The 26,245-nt window shown below is 35.7% G+C and overlaps 1 protein-coding gene and 1 long non-coding RNA gene across 5 annotated transcripts in view; one reads left to right on the top strand and one right to left on the bottom strand.

The window, feature by feature from the left end:
- Positions 1-7,253, top strand: part of LOC100115568 (cadherin-89D) — a 71,325-nt gene extending 64,072 nt beyond the window's left edge. For 2 of the 4 annotated variants that reach the window (XM_031928701.2, XM_008219756.4), the window contains 4 exons: positions 2,282-2,494; positions 3,039-3,251; positions 3,877-4,155; positions 4,405-5,298. In XM_031928701.2, coding sequence (XP_031784561.1) covers positions 2,282-2,494; positions 3,039-3,251; positions 3,877-4,155; positions 4,405-4,714 — 1,015 coding nt within the window. In that variant the 3' untranslated portion in view covers positions 4,715-5,298. Of the gene's footprint in view, positions 1-2,281; positions 2,495-3,038; positions 3,252-3,876; positions 4,156-4,404 lie in introns of all 4 variants that reach the window. The other 2 variants (XM_008219763.4, XM_008219753.4) reach the window with 2 other exon arrangements.
- LOC116738579 overlaps positions 1-26,245 on the bottom strand; it is a 189,409-nt gene that overhangs the window by 71,612 nt on the left and 91,552 nt on the right. The gene's annotated exons all lie outside the window — the stretch shown is intronic.

Raw genomic sequence — 26,245 nt, 5'->3', positions numbered from 1 at the left:
TGGGCGCGCCGCCGTTGGCAAAGTTCTCTCTTCTTCCTCTTCCGCCGCGACGTGGCTGGGGGAGTCAAAGTGAATGCGAACGGTCACCACTGATGGGCGGGTGGGCGGGAGCCGAATCAAAAATGTTCGCTATACCGTCGCGGTGCAGACGTCTTCGTCACGGGCTATTCGCTGAAGAGCGGAAAACTGTCGACGAGGGGCGAGAGGTGAAGAGGTAGAGTTATAAAAAAAGGAAGTAGTGGACAAAGAGGTTATTATTATAGATTATTAGTCTTGAAGCAAAAAAAAAGGAAATTCACGATATTCTCTGCTCTTTTTACTTGAACCGTTTCGGGAAACATAAACCGAATTTCATCACGCAGATAATTTGTTATTTGATTTTCTTATTTCTTCTGCGATATGTTCATGTTGATTTGTTTATAATATAAGTGTTCCAAAATGAATTTTTATTCGTTTTCCTCGAATTTGTCAATAACTTGTAACGTGCTATATACTCTATTTACTTCAAGTCCATTATTTTCTCTCAACATTGCCTGACTAAACATTTGCCTTCATTCCTTGCAGACGCAAAAAACAGGTGAAGCTTAGTTGCCGTTCTACCTATGACTCTCGTCACGAATTTAACTCAGCGAAGAAATATTTTTCTTCGACTCAAAACTGAAAAATTCAACGCTAAACCAAAAATAACATCTCTTAAAATTTCTGCGCATGAACAATTTCTCGCGCTCTCACCCGATTTCTCAAGCTCGCAGAGCGGATAATTCAAGTGGTAAATCCAAAGTGATCGATTGATTTTGAGCTATTCCGCAGCGACCACACGTCCATGAAGAAGAGCCCCGAGGACTGGCAGCAGTTGAGCATCGACAATGAGAAAGGGGGGAGGAGAGAGAGAGAGCGAGAGAGAGAGAGAGAGGGGGTTGTGCTATACAGTGCTTTTTACACGAGCGCGCTGAGTTTGTCGGACCGGCCTTGAACTTTGAGTGTCAGCGGCAGTGGCGAATGTATGTATGAGAGTAAAGACCCTCGAATGCTCGTGTCCCCGCGCCGTGCTCTATGCCTTTATGCGGACCGCATATACGACAAATTGCAGGCAATTCGACAGCGTAGTCGAGTGTGTAGAGAGCCGCGCTTTAACGCCGAGGCGGAAGTGCGGAGAGGCGGAGGCGAGGAAAATACCGCTGATCGTTTGGATTAGGATAACGTTATCGATAACATATATATTCATGCATGGACGGAGCTTAGCGAGCAACGGAGCAAGAGGTTAATAGCACTGTTGACCCGCACTTGTGCGAATGTTAAATGTTCCAGAGTGATGCGCGCCTATTCATCAGAATAAATTATTCTAACGGCGGGATTCAAAACATGCTCACTTAGATATAAAATTTCACCTCAAGTCTGACATTTCTAGATTTATAAAAACGGATACCTTTCTATGTTATGGATACACTAACTGAACCGATTTTTTTGTATTATCCAAAAGAAATTTTAAATAATATAGAGTTCATAATAGAAACAGGAACAGACTACTATTTGAAAGAAACAGAGCTTACTTAGAACTTACTACTTATCTTTACAAGATTAATCACTTAGCTTAAGTAAACATTAATTATTCTTTTACTACTATAGATTTCATTAAAAAAAGTTTCGATTTCAAGTTGACCAGCAAATGGCGATTTTCGTCAGTAATAACTGTTTCTTGTGATGAACGACTTGCTTAGGGTTTGAACTTGATAACTATGATCTCTATGTTGGGAATTAAGCATTAAATAGTAAGATTGTTCAATAAGTATGCTTTCCAGAATGAATTTTTTTTATTTTCGTTTCAAAAAGTGTTCGATGATTTCATGGTAAAATAGAAACTTTGAAAATGCTCGATTTTTTTGTGCTTTATAATAAACACGCATGTTTGAATTAAAGACTTGTTTAATTTACTTATTTTCAAAATATATACAGTATACCTTTCCAACCATTTAAGCAATAAATGACGAACTTCTACTATTAAGTAAGATCAAACTTGGTGTAAGTATATTGTTTCATACATTAAAAAAATCACCAATACTTTGTTTCAACTGTTCGTTCAATAATGCACAACTCGCCAAATTAAAGACACATACTATCCATAACTATGATCCTTAACTTTATAAAAGAAAGGATTTTTATTCAAACAATTTATCTATGAAAGTCGAAACCCCAACGAAACAATAAACACGAGCATAAGGAATTATTATAATTTATAATGAGCGATAAAGAGGAAGATAAATCAAATTTATTTTCTATCCAGGCGTCAACGGTATGGCTCGAGCGTGTTTCACATGGGAGCACCGGTTGGCTTCGCTTTGGCGGAGCCCGGCGCGGGCAGCACGCTGCGGAAGCCTTCGCTGTTTCCCTCGTACGTGGGTGGACTCCACCATTACGATCCAGCTGCTTCCTTCTCCGGAGAGATGCGCCAACACAGCTTCTGCGAACACGAGCCTAATTGCGTCCGTTTTCACAGGTAATTATGAGCTACTTTACCGAAGGTGTCCACAACGTTATAAACTGCCTCAGAATCAGCATGAGTCATCTCTGCCTTTATATGTTCACGGATTATTGTGCTTGTCATCATTGTTTTACAACGTTAATTTGCGAGATGATGATTATCATTTTTACCGAATAAAGACACACACACTATCCAAGTCTGAAAGAGTAAAAAATCACTTCTTTAAGAGAAGAAATTAGCGACTCTTTGCGAACTTTGAAAAAAGTTTATAAGAGAGATTATTCACTCTTTTAGATTAAAAAAGCAGTATGACAATAGTTTCTACTTATAACAAAATAATACAATACATGAGGAACGTAACAAATATTCAGAAATTTCCTAGTATTTTTTATTTTTTTGCGAAACAAATGTTCAAGAACGCTCAAACATTTCGATCCTTTTGAATTTTGTAGTCTCCAAGCATAGAACGCTTTCTAAAATCCAAAAGGTGGACTTCATTTTCTACCAAACCGTGTTGGCTAATAAAAGCAGTCATCTAATTTCCGTCTTTTCCTTTCAGCTGCAGCAATACGAGTACCGCAGGCAACGGCGGTGGGAAGCGTGGTGTACGACGTACTACTGCAGGCCTGGAGACTTCAGCAACGTCGCTACACTCGAGCGGCCAGGATTCGGGCATCGTTGCAGGGGGCCTGCGTCCCTGCCACTGCAGTAACTCTTCCAGTCCCTCCAGTGGCGAAAGTAGCAAGTCAGTCTTTTACCGGAACTCACAAAAGTAACTCGCCACTCCGCTTTAACCGAGAAAAGAAGAAACTAGTCTTCAAGGACGATTCTTTTTTTTGGGCTCCTGTTGTCATGCTTGCTTGTGCTTTATTCATACTTCATTTTTTCGAACTGTTTCTTTTCCTGCACGGTTTCTTTATTTTTTTATTAATAGTAATTCTGTATGTATTTTAGAGATAACGTATTGCCGTCTGCTAACTTGACGGAGATGTTACATACATTAATTTTGTAAATGTTTAACAGAAGTGCCATTTTTAGAGTTACTGAACTGTTCAAATGACTGGATGGAGAAAAGTCTTGAGTCTTCATAATTGTATTTTTAACGTATCATAGTACTTCAAATAGATTCAGAGAATTCACGTTTTAAGAAGATGAAGATAAATATATTAAGGCTGGATCCGAACGGCTAAAAAAGATAAGCTTACTGAAATTGAATTTCCCAAACTGTTTCTACTAAAACGAGACGAAAAAATACCGAAACAAAGGTGGATAAAAAGCACTGCTAAGTGAAAGTAATACACCCGTAGAAAAGGCTCGCAAAAACACATTCAGGCTCTTATATATAAAGCGGCAGGCAGTCCACTGACTCGGGAAATTCAATCTCTCGGTTATTTCAGCGGCTACGAGGACTCCTTGAAGTCTCTCCAGCATCAGCAGCAGCAGCAACGTCGCTCTCGTCATGGCCACGACCTCAGATCTGGTAACAATAACAATGGCAACGGCAGCAACAGCAACAACCCGCATAGCTCACAACTCTCGCACAAACGACACCGATTCCACTCCTTTACGAATCTCGAATCGATTTATCAACCGGAGCCAAATAGTGGTGGAAGCGCAGGCCTGCAGTGCGATAGGCGATTCCAAACGATGATGCTAGATCAGAAACAGAGGCACAGGTAAAACGCATGCACTTCATTATACTTGCGTGATTGGCATATTAAGTTAAAAACTAGAACATTATTAAATTTATTAGCATAAAATAAAAAACTCATAGGGCAATAGTTTAATCACGAATAGTAGATATATATACACGAGAGATATACACGAATAGTATAGTATTTCAATGCAATAGATTTTTAAATGTTTAATTATGCATTTCGTGTAAGCTTTTATTATCTTCATTTTTTTTTTATTTTATTATGCAGTAACAACGCATTCAATAGTAGTACAGCCATCTACTCGACAGTTCATCGGCGCACATTCTCGGAAGCTGAAAACCTCAATAATATAACGGAGACTGTGATACAGGAGCGTCCGCAGCCTCCGCGATCGCTTGGCTCGATCGGCACTTTACCAAGCAGTGGCGGTGACGGAACTACGTCTTTTCTCCACGGTAAGGGCAAAGCAATGCTTGCTGGGGTGGCATCGGCGACTGGCGGTGTCGCTACGATGCTCCGCTCGCCCCCGGATGGCGAACGCATCATTTACGCCAGGCCGAGGAGAAACTTCACTTGAAAGAGCACCGCGGTCCTGGCATTGAGATAGTGCAGTGGACTCTAAAAAAGACCTCGCGGTGCACCAGACGTCATTTGTATATGAAGAAATAATCAATTTTTATATTAATTTTTTTTTATACAAGAGAAGTAGCTTTAATTTGGTGTACCTGAAAAGCCGAAAGATATTCTTCGAAATTAATTTTGAGATTCAAATTGTAAACTAATATTTGCTCTTCGTTTGCTGGTACTTTGCGTGGTATTCCGTGCAGATCGTGTTACACTTAGATCACGAGTATCGTGAATATAATAAATTAATCTATTGACTATGATTTTCAAAAACAAACTAATATAAAATAGAGTTAGTTATTCACATTGAATCAATGAGATTGGCGTGCCTTATGTTCCGATTTCAAATGTTAATAATTTAGATATATCATTTGTAAAATAAACGACGTTAAAGTTATTTTTGTACTTGCAAGATGTAATAATAACTGTAGAAAATAAGAAAGTTTAATATGAAATCATGTCTTTTAATGCATGAAATACATTGTGCATAGTGTTACCTAAAGAAAATGTATTCCATAAAAAATTACAGTAAACCAACTTTTTTTAACGAATTCATTATAATGTTTATCACCATAACTATTTTATATTAACAGCTATGTTTTCTACCTAGAAAATATGCAACGAAAATTTTACTGATTAATCATACATTATTACGTCGTATTTCCAATAACAAGATTCATATTTTAATACCTGAGATTTTAAAATTAAATTTATCAAAACCAAATATAGTGAGTTTGCTTTTAAAAGAACACTAGCTATTTTTTCTTTAATTGCATAATGTATACCACACATTAGATTACGCAATGTATATATCGTAAAAATTAATTATTATATTTAAATTCAACAAATCTTATGATTTCATGCACGAAAATTCTCTCGTTATATTTATTCGCATTTACTATACACTTGCTTTTTAATTAATAAATATTAACATCTAACCAGGAGTGTACTTTTGCGGAAAACTTTAATTTGTCATACCAAATATAATATTTTGTCTATGATAGTGTAATGTTTGACATAATATAATTATATAACCTACATATCAATAGTTGATTAATTACGTATCTTTATTATAATCATATTTTATAAGTTAAAATCATGACTATCTATTATTCATTCCCACTAAATATAAAATTGTATAAAAACTAGTAGAGTTCTAACATTTTCATCATTCAGCTACCTAACAAAGATTCATAGAATGCAGCGCATATTCTGCAAAGCGAAAAACTCACGGTGGGGAAGGTTCGCTATCAGTACGCATTGGCAAATAACCCATTAAAGAGTGACAAATTTATGACAGATTCTAATTTTATTTTTCAGGAGTTCTCTTAAATAACCATATGCTGTACTGAATACCCCATCAAGTATTTATCGCAGAAAAAGGCAATGTTCTCTCTTTTCTCTATTTGACGATTTCATCTATTTTATCTGTACATAATTAAATGTATATTTAACATCCCTAGTGGAAATCCAAACTTTAATAAATGGCCTCGGAAGTAAAAATAGCCCAGCAAAAATAGCAATAAATTAGCTCATTGTGAAACGCTTTTATAGCACAGTGTGGCTTAAATCTGCGTTTAAGTCAGTCTATCTGTGATCTAAGTAGTCCATTATTGCACCGTGAATATCGCACTTGCAGTACAATAATGCATTATGCATGGACTGCTTAGATCACGGATAGGCGTGACTTGGCAGATTTAAGCAGCTGTGCTATAAAATTGTATACGATACTCGTGAACTAAGCAGCCCATCAGTGCACGGCTCGCTGCGCTCGGGCGCTAATACACGCCGTGCAATAATCGGCTACTTAGGTCACACGTATCGTAATATACTATTTCCACCAGTTCTTGAGCTTAAAGGTAGGATAAACATAACCGCAAAATAATTGAATCAATTTCATAGCAATTATGATACATAGTAAATTCAAAGACATTGAGAAATCAATCTCACGATTTTCTTGCGGACACTGCGTACAAAAATATGTGCGATATTTTTGTTCTTTGAATTTTTTAACAAACACATTTATTCTAGAATTTTTATACTCTAGAACTAGCCTGTTCATGAACAATTTCTCGATTATATCATATCGAATCCATGCGATCCTCACTAGGAAATGCTCAGAAATGCACTAATCTTATAACTAATGGTTGACAACTGTTAAAAAACGTTTCATTATTGTAAAATAAATATGGGTAGAAAAAATGTTGAGTTCCTGCCTAGTAGTATAGTGAAAATGGCCAATTCCTATTGAAAAACTTTTTTGTATTTCCACCAGAGATATTTTTTTGTAAAATCTTATCCATGTATAATGTACTATCTTTAAAGATAACATGTAACATAAATATAATGATGCACTATACGCTCACTTATTCATAACTTAACAAAAAATGAAAGCTTGAATAGAAAATTTTTATTTTCTTTAAACTTGTAAAAAATCGTGTAAAAAGAATTACTAACAATTTTCAAATAAAGAATAGCAACATTTTGTTTTAATATAAAAATTTTATATTTAAAAAATGCACTGCAACGAACATGTACCCTTGACCCATCTTTCAGATCACAAATCACGGGAGCTTAACGACGAAGAAAGAAGCATTTATCATCGCTCAGAGCCGATCGAGAGAAAGGTAAAGCTTGTCGTCAGCTCGTACAGAGACAGAAAAAGCACGAGATAACCCGCAACACAATAAGTACCAAAGATTTCAGTAGGCGGAATCGTTCGCTATTTACGGGCGCGTACGTGCCGGATCTAAGGAGAAACTACACTAGTAAAAAAACTGACCATAGCTTATACTTTTTCCGCTGCGTGTTTCTTTATTTTTCTGTAAATATTCATAGAAAATGAGAAATGATTAACGCACGGAGTAACGAAATAAAATCAAACTAAATCTGTAGAAAATATTTAAACTCATATTTTACGGTTTACACGAAAAATCTCCTTGATGTTTTCCCTTTTCGGAAGTAGAAAAGCAAAATGTGACGAAAATGGCCTTCTGGAATCTCCATTGTCAAAGCGCAATAATTTTTGAATCAGTAAACGGATGACACTACTTTGTACTCTAGAATATACTATAGACCTTAAACTTCTAAACATGCTATAGTGTGGCTTCATTAAATAAGCATTACTATAGATATACAACTTTAGCGTCATCTATTAGAAAGAACCGAAATTATTTTTTCCCCAACCCAATATTTATTTAAATGTACATTTTTGAACGATAATTATATTGATTTAATTTTTACTCGGTGTATGGGGTGGCCGATGACGAGGTCTACACGGAGAAAAAAAAAACGTACCCTCAAATTTATTCATGTATATTATCTATAAAATAGTATATTATGACACAACAGTGATATTTTATAGCACAACAATCTCAAAATCGACAATGAAGTTGGCATTTTGAGGTTAGTGTGCTATAAATGATATAATAACCCGAGTAGAAATCGAATACGGCGTGCCGGACTTAATTGTCCGGGCCTTACTTGGATTAACTTCAGGCACCCGATCCGTCGTGTAACATGGTAAAGTTCCGGCCCAGCTCCGGGTCCCGTATTTGATACAAGACCAAAATTAGCGCCGTAATAGAGCCGGAATAGGCCCGTAATAACTGTTTGTTTGTAACCTCTGAGTCAGACATATAATATCTGTTATTATTTAATAATAAGTGATAAAAATGAGCGAAAATTCGGTGCGTTTACGCAAAATCAGAGTAAGAAACTATCGATTAAAACAAAAAATAAGAAAAATGAGTTTGGTGGAAGACAGTAATGCTAATGCTGATAATGATGAGGTTATAACTGAGGCAAAGAAACCAAAAACAGTTGAGTATAATTCATAGTTTTACTGTTATAATGGTAACCTATTATTATAAAGTATTTATAAATTATTTATAAACTGCAGCAGCAGAAGGTGTATACAAATGAAACGAGTGTAGCAGTAAGTGATGTGCACGAGGACCTGGATATTACACCAGCTTTGAAAAAGTCGGAATGAAATATAGATATTGCTAAGAAAATAGTCACTCAAGTAATACACATCCTAATAACTCTGATGAAAACTCAACAATCGTATCAAGTTTGAGAAAATGGTTCCATGAGTTTCCTATCCCATACAGTTACTTAGATGCTCTCCTGAAAACACTTCACCCTCATCATCCAGAACTACCCATATCATCAAAAACATTGCTCAAAATACCTATCAAGAAAATATATGAAGTAAAAAAATTTAATACAGAAGATCCATCCAACGAATCAGAACTTTTATAGTCAGCTTCGACAAACTGTCAAAGTTGAATATCATCAAGAATTAGAACTGAATTTGCAATTCAGCGTTGATGGCTTACCTCTATTCCACTCTAGTACTGTAGAATTTTGGCCAATATTGGGGAAAGTGTATATGGCCACAAAGTTTTATGAATCGTTTTTGATTGCAGTACACAGTGGCAAAGGAAAGCCAAAGTGTGTGAAAAAATACTTGGATGAATTTGTGGAAGAATTGAACTTATTATTAAGAGATGGAATTGACATCAGTGAGACATTTTAAAATCAATGAGATGTGTTTTATATGCGATACCCCTGCTCGTGCCTTTTTGAAATGCATAAAAGGATACACTAGTTTCTATGCCTGCGAGCGATGCTGTTTTTCTGGTCACAAGATCAATAAGAGAACTGTCTTCCCTATTGATAATATTACAACAAGAACCACCATGATGTCTCTCCACTAACACGTATCACCCCACATATTGACATGATCAAGACATTTGTTTTGGATTTCATGCATTTGGGTTGCTTAGGAGTTATGAAGAAAATTTTAAATGAGTTTTGGATAAAGAATAAGGAGACAAAATTAAGTAGACACAATATCCTAAGAATTTCTCAAAGAATGTTAAATCTCTCATCGCAAGTGCCAAGTGAATTTCAAAGAACTACTCGTTCTCTAGGTGAGATAGATAAATTGAAAGCAACTGAATATCGGTTCTTTCTTTTGTACTGTGGAATGGTAGTTATGAATGGTATTTTATCTGATAAGATGCACAAACACTTTTTACTTCTCTGTATAGCTAGCCGTATATTAAATTGCAAAAAAAGTTATATCATTTATAAGAATGAAGCTCAAAGATATTTACATGAATTTGTAAAATTGTCTACAGAAATGTATGGAGTCACTTATTCTTAACATGCACAGTCTCATACATGTCACAAATGATGTGAACAATCTAAAATGTTGTTTAAGTGATATCACGGCTTTCCCATTTGAAAACAAACTTGGCAAAATAAAAAAAAGCATCCGATAAACCATAAAGATAAATTTACAGTTCAACGGATAATGTTTTATGAGTGCAAGTTAACCACCAAAGCTCCTAACAATGTGGTACTTCTAAAAAACAAGCGAATCATTGAAATTTCTAGCATGTATTTAAACAAAACTAGTAACGAATGTGAAGATATAAACAAACTTTGCATCTGTGGAAAAACAATAAAAATTATAAAAGCTGCGTTGGATTACCCAATTGAGTCATCAAAATTTAATATTTATCAAGTCAAATAAACTTATAGTGAGAGCATAAACATATCATTAAGTGATATTGAATGTAAAATGGTTTATGTAACACGCGAACGATTTTCGCGTTTTTAGTACCTATTAATATGGACTAAAGTGACACTTTTTTGACCAGCGGGCAAAAAAGTTATTTTAGTAGGCAATAAAAACCTTTATTGCCCGCATATTCAAACAGCGGGCAATAATGGCCTTTATTGCCCGCAAAATTTTTTTTGTAATTGTAAAAAAAAGTTGATTTTGATAAATTTGCATTATTTATTTATTTTATATAATGTTTGAACAAGACAAGAGCACGGTTGCCGTGTCAAAAAATAGTCACATCAGTCCCTCTTAACACGTACGAAAAAACGCGAAAATACGTCCGCGCGTTACATAAAATATGGTGTGCACCAAGGGCTAAGTGGGCTTTTTGGCCTCGTGGATTTTGCAGTACTCGTTTGCGGCTCGTAAACGCCCTCGCCTTCGGCTCGGGCTAACTCGCCTTGACTCGTACTGCAAAATCTACACTCGGCCTAAAAAAGCCCACTTTACGCCCTTGGTACACAATATACTATTTATTTATTTATTATCCATTTATGAGTTGGCAGACAACAAGCCATGTTTGTATGTAATGCCTCTTATTCATGGATTAAACTCTTAAATAAATAAAAATTCTGAAAATACATACAATAATGTTTTATTTTTCACTATAACATAACAACATTATACTGATAATAATTGCACAAATAAAAAATGAACATTGATACAAATCTGGTGAATCTGGGCCGGACTCGCGCCGTAACTTCTTCTCATAGATGCGCGCGCAACTTTATGCGCTTACAACGATCCCACAACTTTGCGCTTATTTCGAATTTCTCTGATAATCCGGAAAAATTATTCCTTTGTTCTGAATAGTTTCAGGTGTCAGTGAAAAGGGGATTTCGCATGGCAAACTGCAAGGACGACTTTAAAGAAAGAATCTCATTTATTTACACGTTATTTTCAACAGTAATTTAATATTCCTGAATCTCATAAAAAGTCTTCATTATTGTATTTATTACTATGAAATAGTTCAAAATATTATACTGTTAAATGCATGTATATTGTTTGTGGTTATGTTCCAAATTTATACCACAATCTTGTAACTACTTTATAAAGAGAAAAGATGCATTTTCTTAGTCAGTTTTTCAATTGACACATGATAAAGTTGTATTGCATTTTATTTGATTTTCAGATGTCTTCCAAGAAAGAAATCAACTTTGCTACGGTCAAAATTACTGATGAAAGATATCCCTTAATGTTAAACGACATTGTGATTGTTCCCATCAATTTCGTTACATTGCATGAGAATAATGAGACATACGTCCATTATTTGGAGCCACCACATAGCAGCGATGATTTAGATTTGATAAACGGCATGGTATCAATGGTAAATGCAACACCACCAGAGACATGGGAACCCATGTCATGCGCAGTTATGAATGGTTACGGTAAATATCTCAATATTTTCTATATTTTATTTCATATTTGATTCTATATTTGTTTTGATATTTCACAGTTACGTATGAAGATGCTGTTAAACATCAACAACATCAATCATCCTTTGAAAGCGAAAAATTGATTAAGCATCTTTCTACCTTAAGTAGACCCGAGTCCAATGTCAATAATGAACAAAACAATCTTCAAGAGCTTCTACGGGATGCTGAAAATAATAACATGGAAACAAGCACTGAAGAAGTCATCGTAAAAGAAACAGTACCTTTTAAACAACCTAACAGTGAAGTCAGAACGCTCACATCAGAAATTGAGAATTGTATGTATTATATTCTATGTTTATTTACTGAGAAGAAATATGCTGCGCACAAATGTTTGGCGATTTTGCCCACATAATCTTACTTGTCAGGTAACATAGATTTTTTTTTTATTATTTTGAATTATAAGAAATTGAAAACTGTTTTTACTCTTACAGAAATTAAAGCATATCTTCACAATTTATTGAACGGTAATTTTTGTATTCCTTTAAAAACTTCCCTTTAGTCTGTATTTGTAATTATACATTGAAATTCTAATGTTATTATTTTTTTTAAAGATTTCAAGGATGAAGTAAAAAAACATTCTAAAGGTAATATATGCATACGAATGCAAACAAAATTCCTGCTCGAATCATTAATGCTGTTTATAATCCCTTTTTAATTTTGTAGAACTCACATCTCAATTCAATAGGAATGTAAAAGACGAAATTTCAAAAGTAGATGCCAAACTCTTTTTACTTCAACGGATGTTGATGATATAAAAACATATACTTGTGATAAGAGAAGTTTTGGAGAAGATGAGAGCATTATGACTTTGGAAGTCATAATGCAAAAATATCAATTGAGTTTGCCAACAAAATCCGTAGAAGAGCGGAAAGCTTTTGATGAAAAAATCATATGAGACTTATACAATGATATGGTCAGTCATTCTTTGCACATTATTAGAGTATGTTTTATAAGTAATTTATTGTTAGCATTCGATTTTTAAATATTTTTTTAGAAAAAGTTCTTTATCTGCAATATCAATACAACAGTGCCGGAATTAAAAATCTGTAAATCGCTGTTTAAAAGATTTTTCGGAAGAGAGTCAATGATTTCATTTACAGCCCAAAAAAAAGTAAAGTTAAAAAAGATATTTTTAAGGACACCAATTTTTATAAATGCTTCTACGGTAAGATCATTCACGATAAATCATTTTGTTTTATAATAAAATTTAAGAATTTAACAATGTACATTTTTATTCGTATTATAGAATCAATGAAACATGCCTTCGCTTCCAAGAAAATGATAGAAGAGAATGCCTTATTAGTAGTTATTGGCGCTGTTATTAATAATGCAGGGGATTGGGAGGGTCATCGCTTCAAAAGAGCTAGACAAGCTGAAAATGAGTCATAAACGTCCGAATTGTATTTTTATAATAAAAAAACTTCTTATTTAATATTACGATTTACTTTTTTTTCTATTAAGATCTCTGTAACGAATGCATGCACTGGCTAATAATTCTTCCGGCCCTGTTCCGGCCCAGATAGTCGCTGCATGCTTGCTGTGGATTTTACTTCAGGTACACTTTATCTGGGCCGGATCCGTGCCGGTTTTGCACGCTGAAAATATCTTGACTTCCGGCACCTTATCCGGCCCGGACCTTTACCAGGTTACAAGTCGTATTTGGACATGATCAGGTTGCCGAATCAGGCCCTGGCAGCGAACTTAAGGCATCGAATCCGGTCCAAACCGACGCCGTAAAGTCAATTTCTACTCGGGAAGTTATACTCGACCTCGCGATCAGTATTCAATATCGTATGTAAGTAGAGGAGGATATAAACAATTTTCCGGAACCTGTGGGGACCAGGCAACAGTCCTTCCGAACTGCTGCCCGGTCCCCGCAGACTACATATTTTATACTGTCCGTGAATACATCTATATACTAACAAAATGCAAAACAAACATTTATAGACAAATGCCCATACCCCATATTATAGGTCGATGAAGGTCTACAATAAAACTTATATATATATATATATATATATATATATATATATATATATATATATATATATATATATATATATATATCGTGCATATTGTATATGAAGATATAATAATCAACGTGCTGGAACCTGTGGGACCGGGCAACAATCCTTCAAACGGCTGCCCGGTCCCCGCAGACTCTAGCTCTACGTGAAAATATCGGCTCTATATAGTGCTCTCGGTAGTTTTATAAAAGCTTATATGAGTTATATACGACCATTCTACAAGTATCCAATATCATATGCGAAGTTTTTTAGTTCTTTGTGAATAATTTCGACTCATGAATTCGAATTTTCAGTATTGTTTATTTTGAAATATACATTCATAATTTTAAGATGCGTTCTTTTATCTCAGCGAAATTATTATAAATATTATTAAAAACCATTATTATTTCGGGAAATTAAAAAATTTATAAGAAATTATCTCTGTTACAATGCTGCTACCCTAGGCGGGTCTTGGGCGTTGTCGTCCAGATCGGACGGGTGGGTGCCTATCACCACTACACAGCGCGTCCTTAGGTTGCGGATAGAGGAACAGCCCCTGAGAAAGAGGTTAGCTGCGAATAAATTGAATAAGCAGCCGCGGACAGCCGATAGGAACAGGCGTGGGTGTGATGAGCCCACACTGTCGAACGCATTCATCTAGAAACACTACGCAAGCACCACAACAACAAAAACACTTCACATTATCTCTTATCTCTCAATCTATCTCTTTCATCACACATTACAAAAATGGGCCAAAATCCTGCTGCCGAGGAGGATGCGGGAGCGATGACAACTGCCCCGAAAGGGGATGTGTAGAATGATTCGTCACCTGGTCTTACGCGGTAACGATGCCAGCGAAGGCGCGCTGCCTTGCAGGGGGCGTTAGGATGCGAGAATGAAACCGTAGTGTGTCTGACGACGAATTGACACTGTCCTCGTCAAAGTCGGAAAGCTCTCATACTTAGTTCTAGAGAGGTATGGGGGTTATCACCTCTAGAACGGTGGACTCACCTGCGATCGGAACAGGATCCGAAGCGCGCGGGTTTAACATAACATCATGGCTCAAAAAAATCAAATCCGAACCAAAAGGGACTTAAGGGTCGGAACTTGGAATGTTCGCAGTCTATACAGAGCAGGTGCGTTTAAAGAACTCGTAAAGGAAGCTGATAGGTACAATCTAGATTTGGTAGCAATACAGGAATCGCGGTGGCCAGATGGCGGAGTACTAGCATCGGGTAACTTCACGTACCTGTATGGGGCCGGGAGTGGGGGATCTCTAGGCACCGGATTTCTCGTAAGCAAAAGCATCATACATTGGGTTAAAAGTTTTAAATCCGTCAATGATCGGCTCTCGTACATCATTATCGAAGGTGAATGGTATAGATATGTATTTATTAATGTACACTGTCCTACGGAGGACAAAGAAGAAGAAGCTAAGGATCTCTATTACGAAACTTTAGAGCAGGTAATCGACCAATTCGCGTCTTACGACACAAGAATAGTATTAGGCGATTTCAATGCTAAAATAGGTAGGGAGGAAATGTTTAGGCCTACTATAGGTAAGGAAAGCCTGCACGAAGCCAGCAATGATAATGGTATTAGGGTCATAAATTTCGCGGCGGCAAAAGATCTTATAATCAAAACTACGTGTTTTAAGCACAAGAACATACCCAAGGCAACGTGGACATCGCCGGACGGGGCCACACAGAACCAAATTGATCATTTCCTCATTGAAAAAAGACGTCATACTAATGTTCTTGACGTAAGGGCTTACAGAGAGGCAGATAGCGACTCGGACCACTTCCTAGTAGTAGCCAAATTAAGAGCTAGACTAGTAGCGAATCAAAATAGTAAGCGAGCAAACAAGGTAGAAAGCTTCCATATTGAGAAACTACGAGATAGAACAGAGCGAATTAGGTACCAGATAGAAATTAATAACAGGTTTCAGGCACTTGAAGAAGCAAACACATCGCCGGAGGGGAATGACGAACCGAATAGCTTATGGGGGGACATCGAAAAAACGGTAAAAGAGGCCGCGAACAAAGTACTGGGTAAAAAGAAAAAGCCAAAGAGCAAACCATGGTTTGACGAAGAGTGCGAACTCTGGTTTGAAAGGCGCAAAAAGGCTAAATTAGATAGCTTACAAAATAGAAGCGATAGGACCGTAGAAGAGTATTCTAACGTAAGGAAACGGACGAGCGCGATCTACAGAAATAAGAAGCGGGAGTATCAAAAGAATCTTATTAGGAGAATAGAAACTAACAGTAAGGAAAATAACCCCCGCGAAATGTACAGAGGGATTAACGCCATCAGAAAGGGTTTTAGGGGTAGAGCGCAATTGATGAAGGACGAAAACGGGGACCTCGTAACAAATGACAACGAATTACTGTCGCTGTAGAAAAATTATTTCGATAAATTATTAAACGTGCACGAAAATAGCGAAGAATTAGGGGACGAAATTCACACTGCTGAACCCCACGTGGAGGAACCGAGCTACCAAGAAGTAGAGGCCGCGATTAAAAAACTAAAAAACAACAAAGCCGCGGGAAATGACTCTATACCAGCTGAGTTACTCAAACATGGGGGCGTCGAGCTCACTTTCAAAATCTATAAACTAGTATGTGCCATCTGGAAAAATGAAACAATACCCGAAAATTGGAAGGAATCTATCATTATACCGATTTTTAAAAAGGGTGATAAGACAGACTGCAATAACTATAGGGGTATTTCACTTTTAGCAACGTGCTACAAAGTTCTGTCAAACGTAATACAAGCTAGACTCACTCCATTCGCGGAAGATATAGTAGGAGATTATCAGTGCGGATTTCGGCGCAACAGATCGACGAGCGATCAAATGTTTACCATAAGACAGTTGTTAGAGAAAAAGTGGGAATTTTGCGAAACCATACACCAACTATTTATAGATTTTAAAAAAGCGTACGACTCTATTAAGCGAAGCAAAATGTATCAAATTCTAGTACTTCTCGGTGTACCGAAAAAACTCGTGAGATTAATTCAAATATGTCTGAACGGAAGCACGGGAAAGGTCCGAGTAGGCAGTAATGTATCAGAACCCTTCATGATACGCGATGGTTTAAAACAAGGGGATGGGCTCTCTACGGTGCTGTTCAACTTAACGTTAGAGTATGCCGTTAGAAAAATGCAGGTTAGCCAGCTGGGCGCAACGCTTAATGGAACAACGCAGATACTAGGCTACGCAGATGATTTGGATATACTGGGGGATTGTAGGGAAACGGTAGTAAGAAACGCGGAAATCCTCATAAAAGCGGTGGAGTATACAGGGTTAGAAGTGAGTGAATCAAAAACAAAGTACATGATTGTGGATAAGCTAGGCATCTGCAGAGGGGAGGAAGATCTCAGAGTTGGGAATATTACTTTTGAAAAGGTTAGCGAATTCAGGTATCTGGGTACGACCATAAATGATGGAAACGATATTAATGTCGAAATAAATAAGAGACTCCATTCGGGTAATGCTTGCTTCTACGCCATGAGTAATTTACTTAAGTCGAGGCTGTTGTCTAAAAACGTTAAAATAAGAATATACACGACAATAATACTGCCGGTGGTTCTGTACGGGTGCGAAACGTGGGCTCTCACTAAGCAGGCGGACAACCGTTTTAGGGTATTTGAAAATAAAGTCTTGCGAAAAATATACGGGCCGAAGAAAGATGAGGAAACCGGGGAATGGAGGAGACTACACAATGATGAGTTACACAATCTGTACGCGTCACCAAATATTAACAGAATAATAAAATCGCGCAGATTGGGATGGGCAGGGCACGTAGCGAGAATGGGAGACGACCGTACGGCAGCGCGTGTCATGAAGGGCAGGCCGATGGTAACGCGACCTCTAGGTAGACCTAGACGTAGATGGGAGGACAACGTAAAAGCGGATCTAGTAGAAATAGGACGGGTGGGTGTCGATCGGAGAGGTGCATCTTGGGTGGGGTTGACACAAGATAGGGCAGCGTGGAAGGCTTGCGTAGATGAGGCGATGAACTTTCGAGTTCCAAATGCCATGTAAAAAAAAAAAAATAAGAAATTATCTATTTATAGTATTTTAATTCATTAAAATAAAGTTTATAAGTATTAGATGGGAATTTCATCACGTTCCTAAAGTCATGAAATTTACATGGATAGATTATTGCCAAACGGCAACTATGTGTCCTGGATTTGATTAATTCGAATAAAAAAATGTTTTATTCCTATTTTTACTATCATCCAGACTTAGTCGAACAGCTGTTCGCTGGCTCTGGAGAAGTAAGCTCGACAGGCTGTCAGCTTTTCTGCGCTATGCACAGCATTGTGCGCGTCTATTTGGCGAGCGGCTAGCACGTTCATGATCTCTGCCTTCCCGCCTGTGCGTGTTTTGATCGTTTCGAAGCCGCTTGAGGACCTCCGCGAACCGCGATATTTTGCTCAGATCGACTTTTCGGACATAATTACGCAGTGATAGCGACAACGCGATGTAGCGACAAGTGTCAGTTATATAATCAGAAGTGCTAGTGTGGCGCCCGTATCTGTTTTGAGACATAACCTCCGCTCGGCTCCCCGCGATCCCATCAAGGAGTGCTGCAGTATAGGAAGATACGTAACTCCAGTAACAAACTTGAGATTTTGGCGTTTGAAGGTTATCCCTTGTATTTCTGACTGCTCCTGCTGATTCTACTGATGTACTGATACATTATTCTTGCTAGATGATGTCTGGATAAAGATTCACCATCACACAAGATTAAGAACAGATTTTTCGTTATTCTTGTGTTTATTATGTTTACAACAGATCTTTACTGTGTTATGTGTAGTGAAATAAGTATCTATGTGACTGTGTGATCTGTTTTTAGAGTGGAATCAATGTTGTAATTCCCATGTCTCCTACTGGTAGCTATGTGACATTGCTATCAGAGGACAGAAATAATTTAAGTACTAGATTTGTTCAATATTGGAGATTAGACAGTTCAGTTCTGCCCAGAACTGTCCGAAGCGCATGCTGCAGTATATCTATATTTAGTGAACTAGACTGTCCAGTTCATGTCCAATCTCAATAATCGAACAAACCGACTGTTTATCGCTGCCAATTCGACCATACACATACCCCACACTAGGTCTATGAATGCCCCTTGGGACACAAGATACTATTTTTAGTTTTTCTGATAATAGTTTATATATATTGTGGTGCAAAAAAAAAACAAATTATATAAAGCAAAACAAAATTATTACATTAAATAAAAAAAAATGCTGGCACAAATATTATGCAAACAACATCAATGACAGATTATGGAAACCGCTTTATGTCAATTATGTCTATCGCATGCTCTATCTCATATGCTTTTTTATAACTTTCTACATCTTTTCTACTTCTACAAGAAAAAAAAGAATGTATGGTATATGTTAAAGTGGGTTGTAGACTCTTTGAAAAACCATTTCAACGGAGTTGAAAAGAGTACAAAATGAAAATAGAAAAATAGTTTTTCTAGTTATGCAAAATTTTTGTAAGTCAAAATTTTTTTTTATACCGCATGTGCAGTATAAAAATTCTATATTTATAAAAAAAAATATTTTACAAAAAAATAAAATGTGCAAAAAAACTACAGTCAAAACTCTATATTATAACGTCATAAAACACCATAAATACAATGAAACGGTCATGGCAAGTTACGTAGTAAGTATCTTGAGAGTTGTTCCTAATTGATCAGTGTATTATTTAACTTTAAGTTAAGTAAGCCCTTTATTGACCAATAAAATTTTTTTTTGCTTCATTATATTATTAAATATAATAAACTTGACTTTGATTCATTGATCTCAGTTCTTTTTTATCTGTTATTTCGTTGCGGAATATATCAAACTCGCCTATAACCTTTTACTTTTTTTAAAAGTTAATTTTTTATGTTATTCAAGGCGTGTTTTTAAAACAGTTAATCAAAATGTGTAGAAATCCGAAGATAACTGTTTTGATTGGGAACAAACTCGTGAACGGAGAAGAAAGCAACTATAAAACGAAGAAAACTGTTCTGAACTATGAAATAACTGTTGTCTACACTTTTCTAAATTGTAAAATTTTACGCCTGAAAAAAATAAATCCAACTGAAGTATCTAGCAATATAAAAGTAAAACTGAAGACAACAAAAGATTACTGTTATCTGTGTCTCAATTCCGACATTTTTCTGCTATCATCTGCAGTTCATAACGTTTTTTTTTTTATCAATTATTTTCATTTTTCTTTTTCGTTAGGGATTGAAGATATCGTTATCATTTAATATAAAAGTAAATATCGTATTATGTATTACATTTTAGTACAGAATATAAATGGTATGATTGTTATAATTTCACAATTTACATTATTTTATACATGTAAATAAAAAAAATGTTTAATTATATTATTTTTTTGTTAGATTTTGTTAATTTAATTAATACTGTCATCAAATAATTACAAATAGTTTAAAAAACCTTTTTTAATATTCAAAATTTATTTTTATTTTATTCTATAATTTTAAAGCCGGTCCTGTGTACTAATAGCTATAACTACTTTTCTAGAATTTTGGCTGTATTGAATATATTCATTTATACTCGACGGTAATTTTTATGATACGTTATTTGATAGTCGTATTTTGTATTTTCAAACTTCTAGAAAAACAGAAAGTCCGATCGAATTTTTCTTTCGGTAGAACGATTCATTAAGCTTAACACTACGGCGCTACAGACTCGGTTTTTCATTTGCAAGCTTTATTTAAAAAGTTTTATGTAATAGAAAACCAGTGTTTTTTCGGACAATATCCCCTTAAATATCATCACAAAGTGTAGCTGATCTTAATCACTATCAGCTGTGCGCACGAAGAAAGAAGACACAGAGACACTGAATTAGAAAAGACAAACTTTATTGACAGACCAAACGTCCGAACTATTCGATCGCTCGCCAACATCTGCCCAATTTTCCATTGCCTGCTCGCTCAATTGTCAAAAAACATAATTGTTGTTTCATCACTAGGCAACCTACTTCTTTTCGAACGTTTCTCTTAAGCACAAGTTTTCCTATGGCCAATCGTCCGTGAAAGCCTCTGCGCATTTCACCCCGTACCCTCCTTCATTTACCGATTTACTTATTTGCATGATATCATGTCAAAATCGTCGAAGGAGGAAAGCTGCCCTGGACGATCCTTTACGAACGCCGTGCACGCGGCCTACGACACAGTATCGACTGTCACCGGTCGTCGGAAAACTTGTTTCGTTTCTTATTTACAATTTTATAAATAAAAGAATTATTAACATTTGAGCGGTTACAAATTATTAAATTGAAACGGTAACACAAAGTTTTTTGCTAGTTGTTTATTATTGCAAAATATGTTAAAAATTGGAGGTATTTAAATTTTCTTGAGAACGGTTGGTTATTTTTAAAATACAATAAAGGTTTAAGGGTTTTCGGGGGGTCGCTGAGTTCAACAATGCAATAAAAATTTCAATATTCAAAATAGCGGTCAAAATTGATTTAAATTTGAACAAAAACTGTTGTTTAATAATGTTTTAAGATCAATACTTTTGAATTTAAAGATGAAAAAATTCAAATTCAAAATGCCGGTTGCAGAATAGCAGACCCAAAAAGGCACCTACAAAGTAAGAAAATGGTCCTCATTGATGTACATTGCAAATATTATGTTGTTTAATGGATTTTTAGGTAACTTCTTTTCAATTTTTATACAAAACAGAAAATTTGGGTACAAAATTGAGGATGAAAGTTAAGATATTTTAAATTAACGTTTTTCTACTGTTTTCTCAAAATTTGAATTTTATGAAAGTGATTTTATAAAAGTGTTTGCAAAAAAGTTACAATATAGGTGTCTTTGATAGTAGGTTAATTTCATACATATCTTTTTTTGATCATCCAAAACTTTTTTTTACTAAATCTGTTATTTAAATTTAAATAGTCTTGTCGACGCAAAGGGGCAGTTATATATTTTTGAATTGTCCACTGTAAATGGTTTAGCTCACGGAAGGAAATTTTAACTTGCTTCCGCGCACAGAGCGCGTAGCAAACAATTTCATATATTTTTTTTCAAGATCCTAAGTGCAACAGTTTTTTCGAAAATACATCGCAAAAGAACGGCACATTTTCTCGGTTACCATATATTTATCACGGTATGCTCAAGGGCTCTTAAAACACGCGATCGTCCGAAATCGGTATCAAGGGGTAGCGCCCCAATGGTATTATATACACTGTACAGTTCACAACAGAGCAGAGCTAGAGCTATATAACAGCTTAAACGCTCTTATTTACTTCACTTGTCAGGAGCACTGCGACTATAGATGCAAAGTTTAGCAGCAAAATGCAACATCGGACGGTTATTTCATATTGTAAAAATATTACTATAAAAACAATAAGTATTCGCTCATCATTTTTAAAATCCAAGTTGACCGATTTAAGCTAAAAGCAAAGATTTTAGTAATTTTCGGAAACAAAATTTTATGTGGGACAGTAAGAAAATGTTCGAAAAAATTGTATTCGCTATTGATTAATATAGATTACAAGGATAAGAATTATAATGATAAAAATGAATTACCTAAAATTAGCTTTTGAATAAAAATATACACAATAAGATAACCTCTTACACTTTTATAAATAATAACTGCGTTTGTGAAAGAACGCAAAAATAAAAGGGATAACATGTATAGAACTAAAGGTTTTGGCGTTCAATAAACATAAAACTAACATCAAAATCATAAAAAAATACTTCGGCACATCGCCGGAAGACGAGCAAAAGCAAGCAACAAATCTAAACCCGAAATGCGTAAAACCCTCCTACCCTACGCATGGCGTTTAATAATAAAATACGGCAGTAAATATGAGGAAAACGAGCAAAAGCGAGAAGGAAATTGACATTAAAATGAAGGTTATGTTAAAAACTTAATTACCTTTAGGTATATTTTGATGCAATTATAACGCTAGTCTATAATGCATCGCTGTTCCGGTTTGTCGTGTGGACAGAGATACGATAAGTAGGTTATAGGATTCTTGTAGTTTATTTTTCTTTTTACAAACTGAAATGGCTTCACTAAAGTGATATAAATAAATATAACGCCGCTCGCGGCTCCCTCCAGCTACCTGAGCCCTATAGGCAACTGGCGCTCGCAAGCGGGTGTCAAAGGCACGCCTGTTGCACGCTCACCAACCGGATGTTGTCACCAATGTTGTTGACTTTTAGCGCAATTGTCTCTCGCCAAGTTTTATTATAGTAAGAAAATCTTTATTATAATTTAAAATTGCGCCAGACCTCTATTAATATTTGGGGAAAATCCATATATGTCCTGTGCATCCCATCCATATATGAATAGTACGTAGAGTGTAGACAATAGGATGCGACGGCAAGATCAAGAAGGTGGGGCATTGGTACAGGTATGAGGTATTTAGGAAGGCCAGCACTCTTGGCCTATGTACCGTGAAGCGGGGTAAGGATAAAAATTTTGAAATATAAAAACTAGAAAGGGTAAATATTGGAAATTGAACATTTATAAACTGAGATTTTGAAATGAAAAAATTTATAGAACAGAAATGTTGAATTGAAATTGCAAAATGCGATATTTGTGGTTCAAATATTGCGATAAAGATACTTTTAGGAATTTCCAAATTTAGGTTTTTAATGTTATACCTTTCCAATCTTTTGAGACTTTAAATTTTATCTTTCGTTATAAACCAATTCGTAATTTTCTCCTTTCAAATCTTTATTTTTCAAAATGTTCACCCTCACCCCTATGAAGCGTTCGTTTTTACTGTCAAGGCGTGCCGTAGCGGGCGCAGCTGCTCTCTCGTGTATGATGTATAAATAGTATATGAAACTTATACGAGGAAATGGAAGAATAAATCCATTGATTTTAAAATGTAAACATGTATTGCGGCTAATAAATAAGATTCTTTCTAAGAGAAGAGAGAGTTCAAGCGTCGGGTGCTGGAAGCGCGGGTCAATCGCACGGCCGGGAGTATAAGAAGCTCACAGCACGCGAGATGGTTGTCAGGTTGATGAGCGTGCAACAGGTGACTTCGGCCTATAGAGTCGATAAGGCCCAGGTAGCTGGAGGGAACCGCGAGCGGTGTACTGATATGTATGCAAAAATCAATTTAACTTACTGTAAACTTTTCTTATTCTCTACTGAGAAAGGGTAGTGTATAAAAGCTCCTAAAGTTACATAGGAAGTCCGATTCAATTAGATCATACTTTTAAGAAATAGTTTCACGGCCACACACATACTCACACACAGTCAAATTTCATAAACAAAATAGCGATAATAGCCATAGGGAGTAGGGTCTCGAGCATGAGGCATACGACCAATCGAGTTAGTTCGAGTTTGGCTGCACAAGAGAGAGCACGAAATAAAAAGGACTTATTAAATCTTATTTCATTGTGTTCTCTGTCTGCACCTGCTTTCCATAAATCTAATACGGTGTCATTTATATCACTTTAGTGAAGCCATTTCAGTTTGTAAAAAGAAAAATAAACTACATGAATTCTATAACCTACTTATCGTTTCTCTGACCACACGACAAACTGGAACAGCGACGCATTATAGACTATCGTTAAAATTGCATCAAGATATACCTGAAGGTAATTAAGCTTTTAACATAACCTTCATTTCAATGCCAATTTCCTTCTCGCTTTTGCTCGCCTTCCTCTTATTTGCTGCCGTATCTTGTTATTAAATTCGCCATGAGTAGGGTAGGTGGGTTTTACGCATTACGGGTTTAGATTTGTTGCTCGCTTTTTGTTCGTCTTCCGGCGATGTGCCAAAGTATTGCTTCCTCCTAGAGGAAGCTTTGTAATAATAAAATATTTTGTCAAAACTTCAAAAAAATATTTTTTGGTGTGTTAGAAGTTCAAATCAAATGTTTATAGTACTAGAGCTTGAACAGCGCGCTTCGCGCGCCTTAACCTAAAAGACTTTTAGACTTCCTGACTTAGATGCATGCGCAATACATGAGCCAATCACAAAACGTCTATCTTGGCTTCACAACATCAGATCATGACTTTTTTATTTAGGTATTATAGTAAATGTCCGTATGGATATTGGTGTGTGTGTGTGTGTGTACATATACCGTCATAATTCTAATAAAATTTGGCATATATGTTTTTTGATTCTAAATTCGGGAAACATTTTTTTTTATGATTCTGACTATTTTATGGCTATATTATAGCCATTTTTCCATTTTCGAAATAATATTTTTGCTTTTTTTGATAATACGTTCTATACAATATATTCAATAATAGTGTATCTAAAAGAGTATAAAATTTGCGTACTTTATCCCGCAAGATTTTCCAGATTGACCGTTCCATTCAATTCGTATGCTAAAAAAGGTGATTTTTAAAAAATATTTAATATCTTCAAAACTAAATCGTCAAACGTTTTGAAAAAAAAATATGACAATAAAAAACGATAATATCTATTTCATGTGAAAATTTTAAACCATTTTGATGACTAGTTTTTGAACTAAAAATCAAAAACTAAAAAAAGGTTAAATTATTTGGTAGAACATTGAGCTTTTCTTCGTAGTTACGCTATCCGATGTAATAAGAAATTGCGTTTTAAGGTCATCATAGTGTAGTCTCAATGCTTCAAACAGAATAGTTGTTCAATATTTAGGGGATTGTCTTGAACTATAAAATTGTTTTTATTTAATATTTTTAGTATTTTTTTTTCTTATAAGTTCTATACAATATTTATGTTATTTCTATACATATACGCCTTTCGAAGCTATGATTCCATAACTTATTATGCTATGAAATTTCAATCATTCACCAAAATATTATCTGGTCCAAAATATTAATGTCTTTATGCAGATTTGGAGGTGATAATTCATGTGAAAAATTATTACTGCTTCAAATACTTGTAGTAAAATATTTACAAGGTAAAATGTTGGCAACTATAAGTTTGGTCTGCACCCTGGCAGAAAATAACCCAACAGTTGATTATATGGTTGGCCAACGAACCTGCTAAAACCGTCAATTTGGCCAACAGTTTACCGTTAGTAAGCACTTCTACCAGGGCATAAATATACGCTAATGAGTGTAGTGAAATCAATTTTATATTTGTCAAGCATCAAGCATTTAAGTTCAGTGGGTGAGATAAGATCAGCTGACTAGTGGTTATTATAAAAAAGGTTACAATTTTCAAAAATATTATTTGAATGCACACTTGCCGTCTCGTCGTCTTCTCATTTATCGATGAAATATTCTAATTGTTATTATTAAGGTGTAAATCTGTTAAATCATATTAAAATTACAACATTCTTTTATATCACTGGGTGGCATAAATCTGCACCTATGCCACGCCTATCCGTGGCATAAATAGTCCGATACGGCACGGCGTTTAGCTCCCTCGCTACGCTCGGGTGCTACCCTCGA

This window comes from Nasonia vitripennis, chromosome 4 (assembly GCF_009193385.2).
Source record: "Nasonia vitripennis strain AsymCx chromosome 4, Nvit_psr_1.1, whole genome shotgun sequence".
Lineage (NCBI taxonomy): Eukaryota > Metazoa > Arthropoda > Insecta > Hymenoptera > Pteromalidae > Nasonia > Nasonia vitripennis.
Note: the sequence above shows the minus strand (reverse complement) of the source record. Positions and strands in the feature narration are given on the sequence as shown.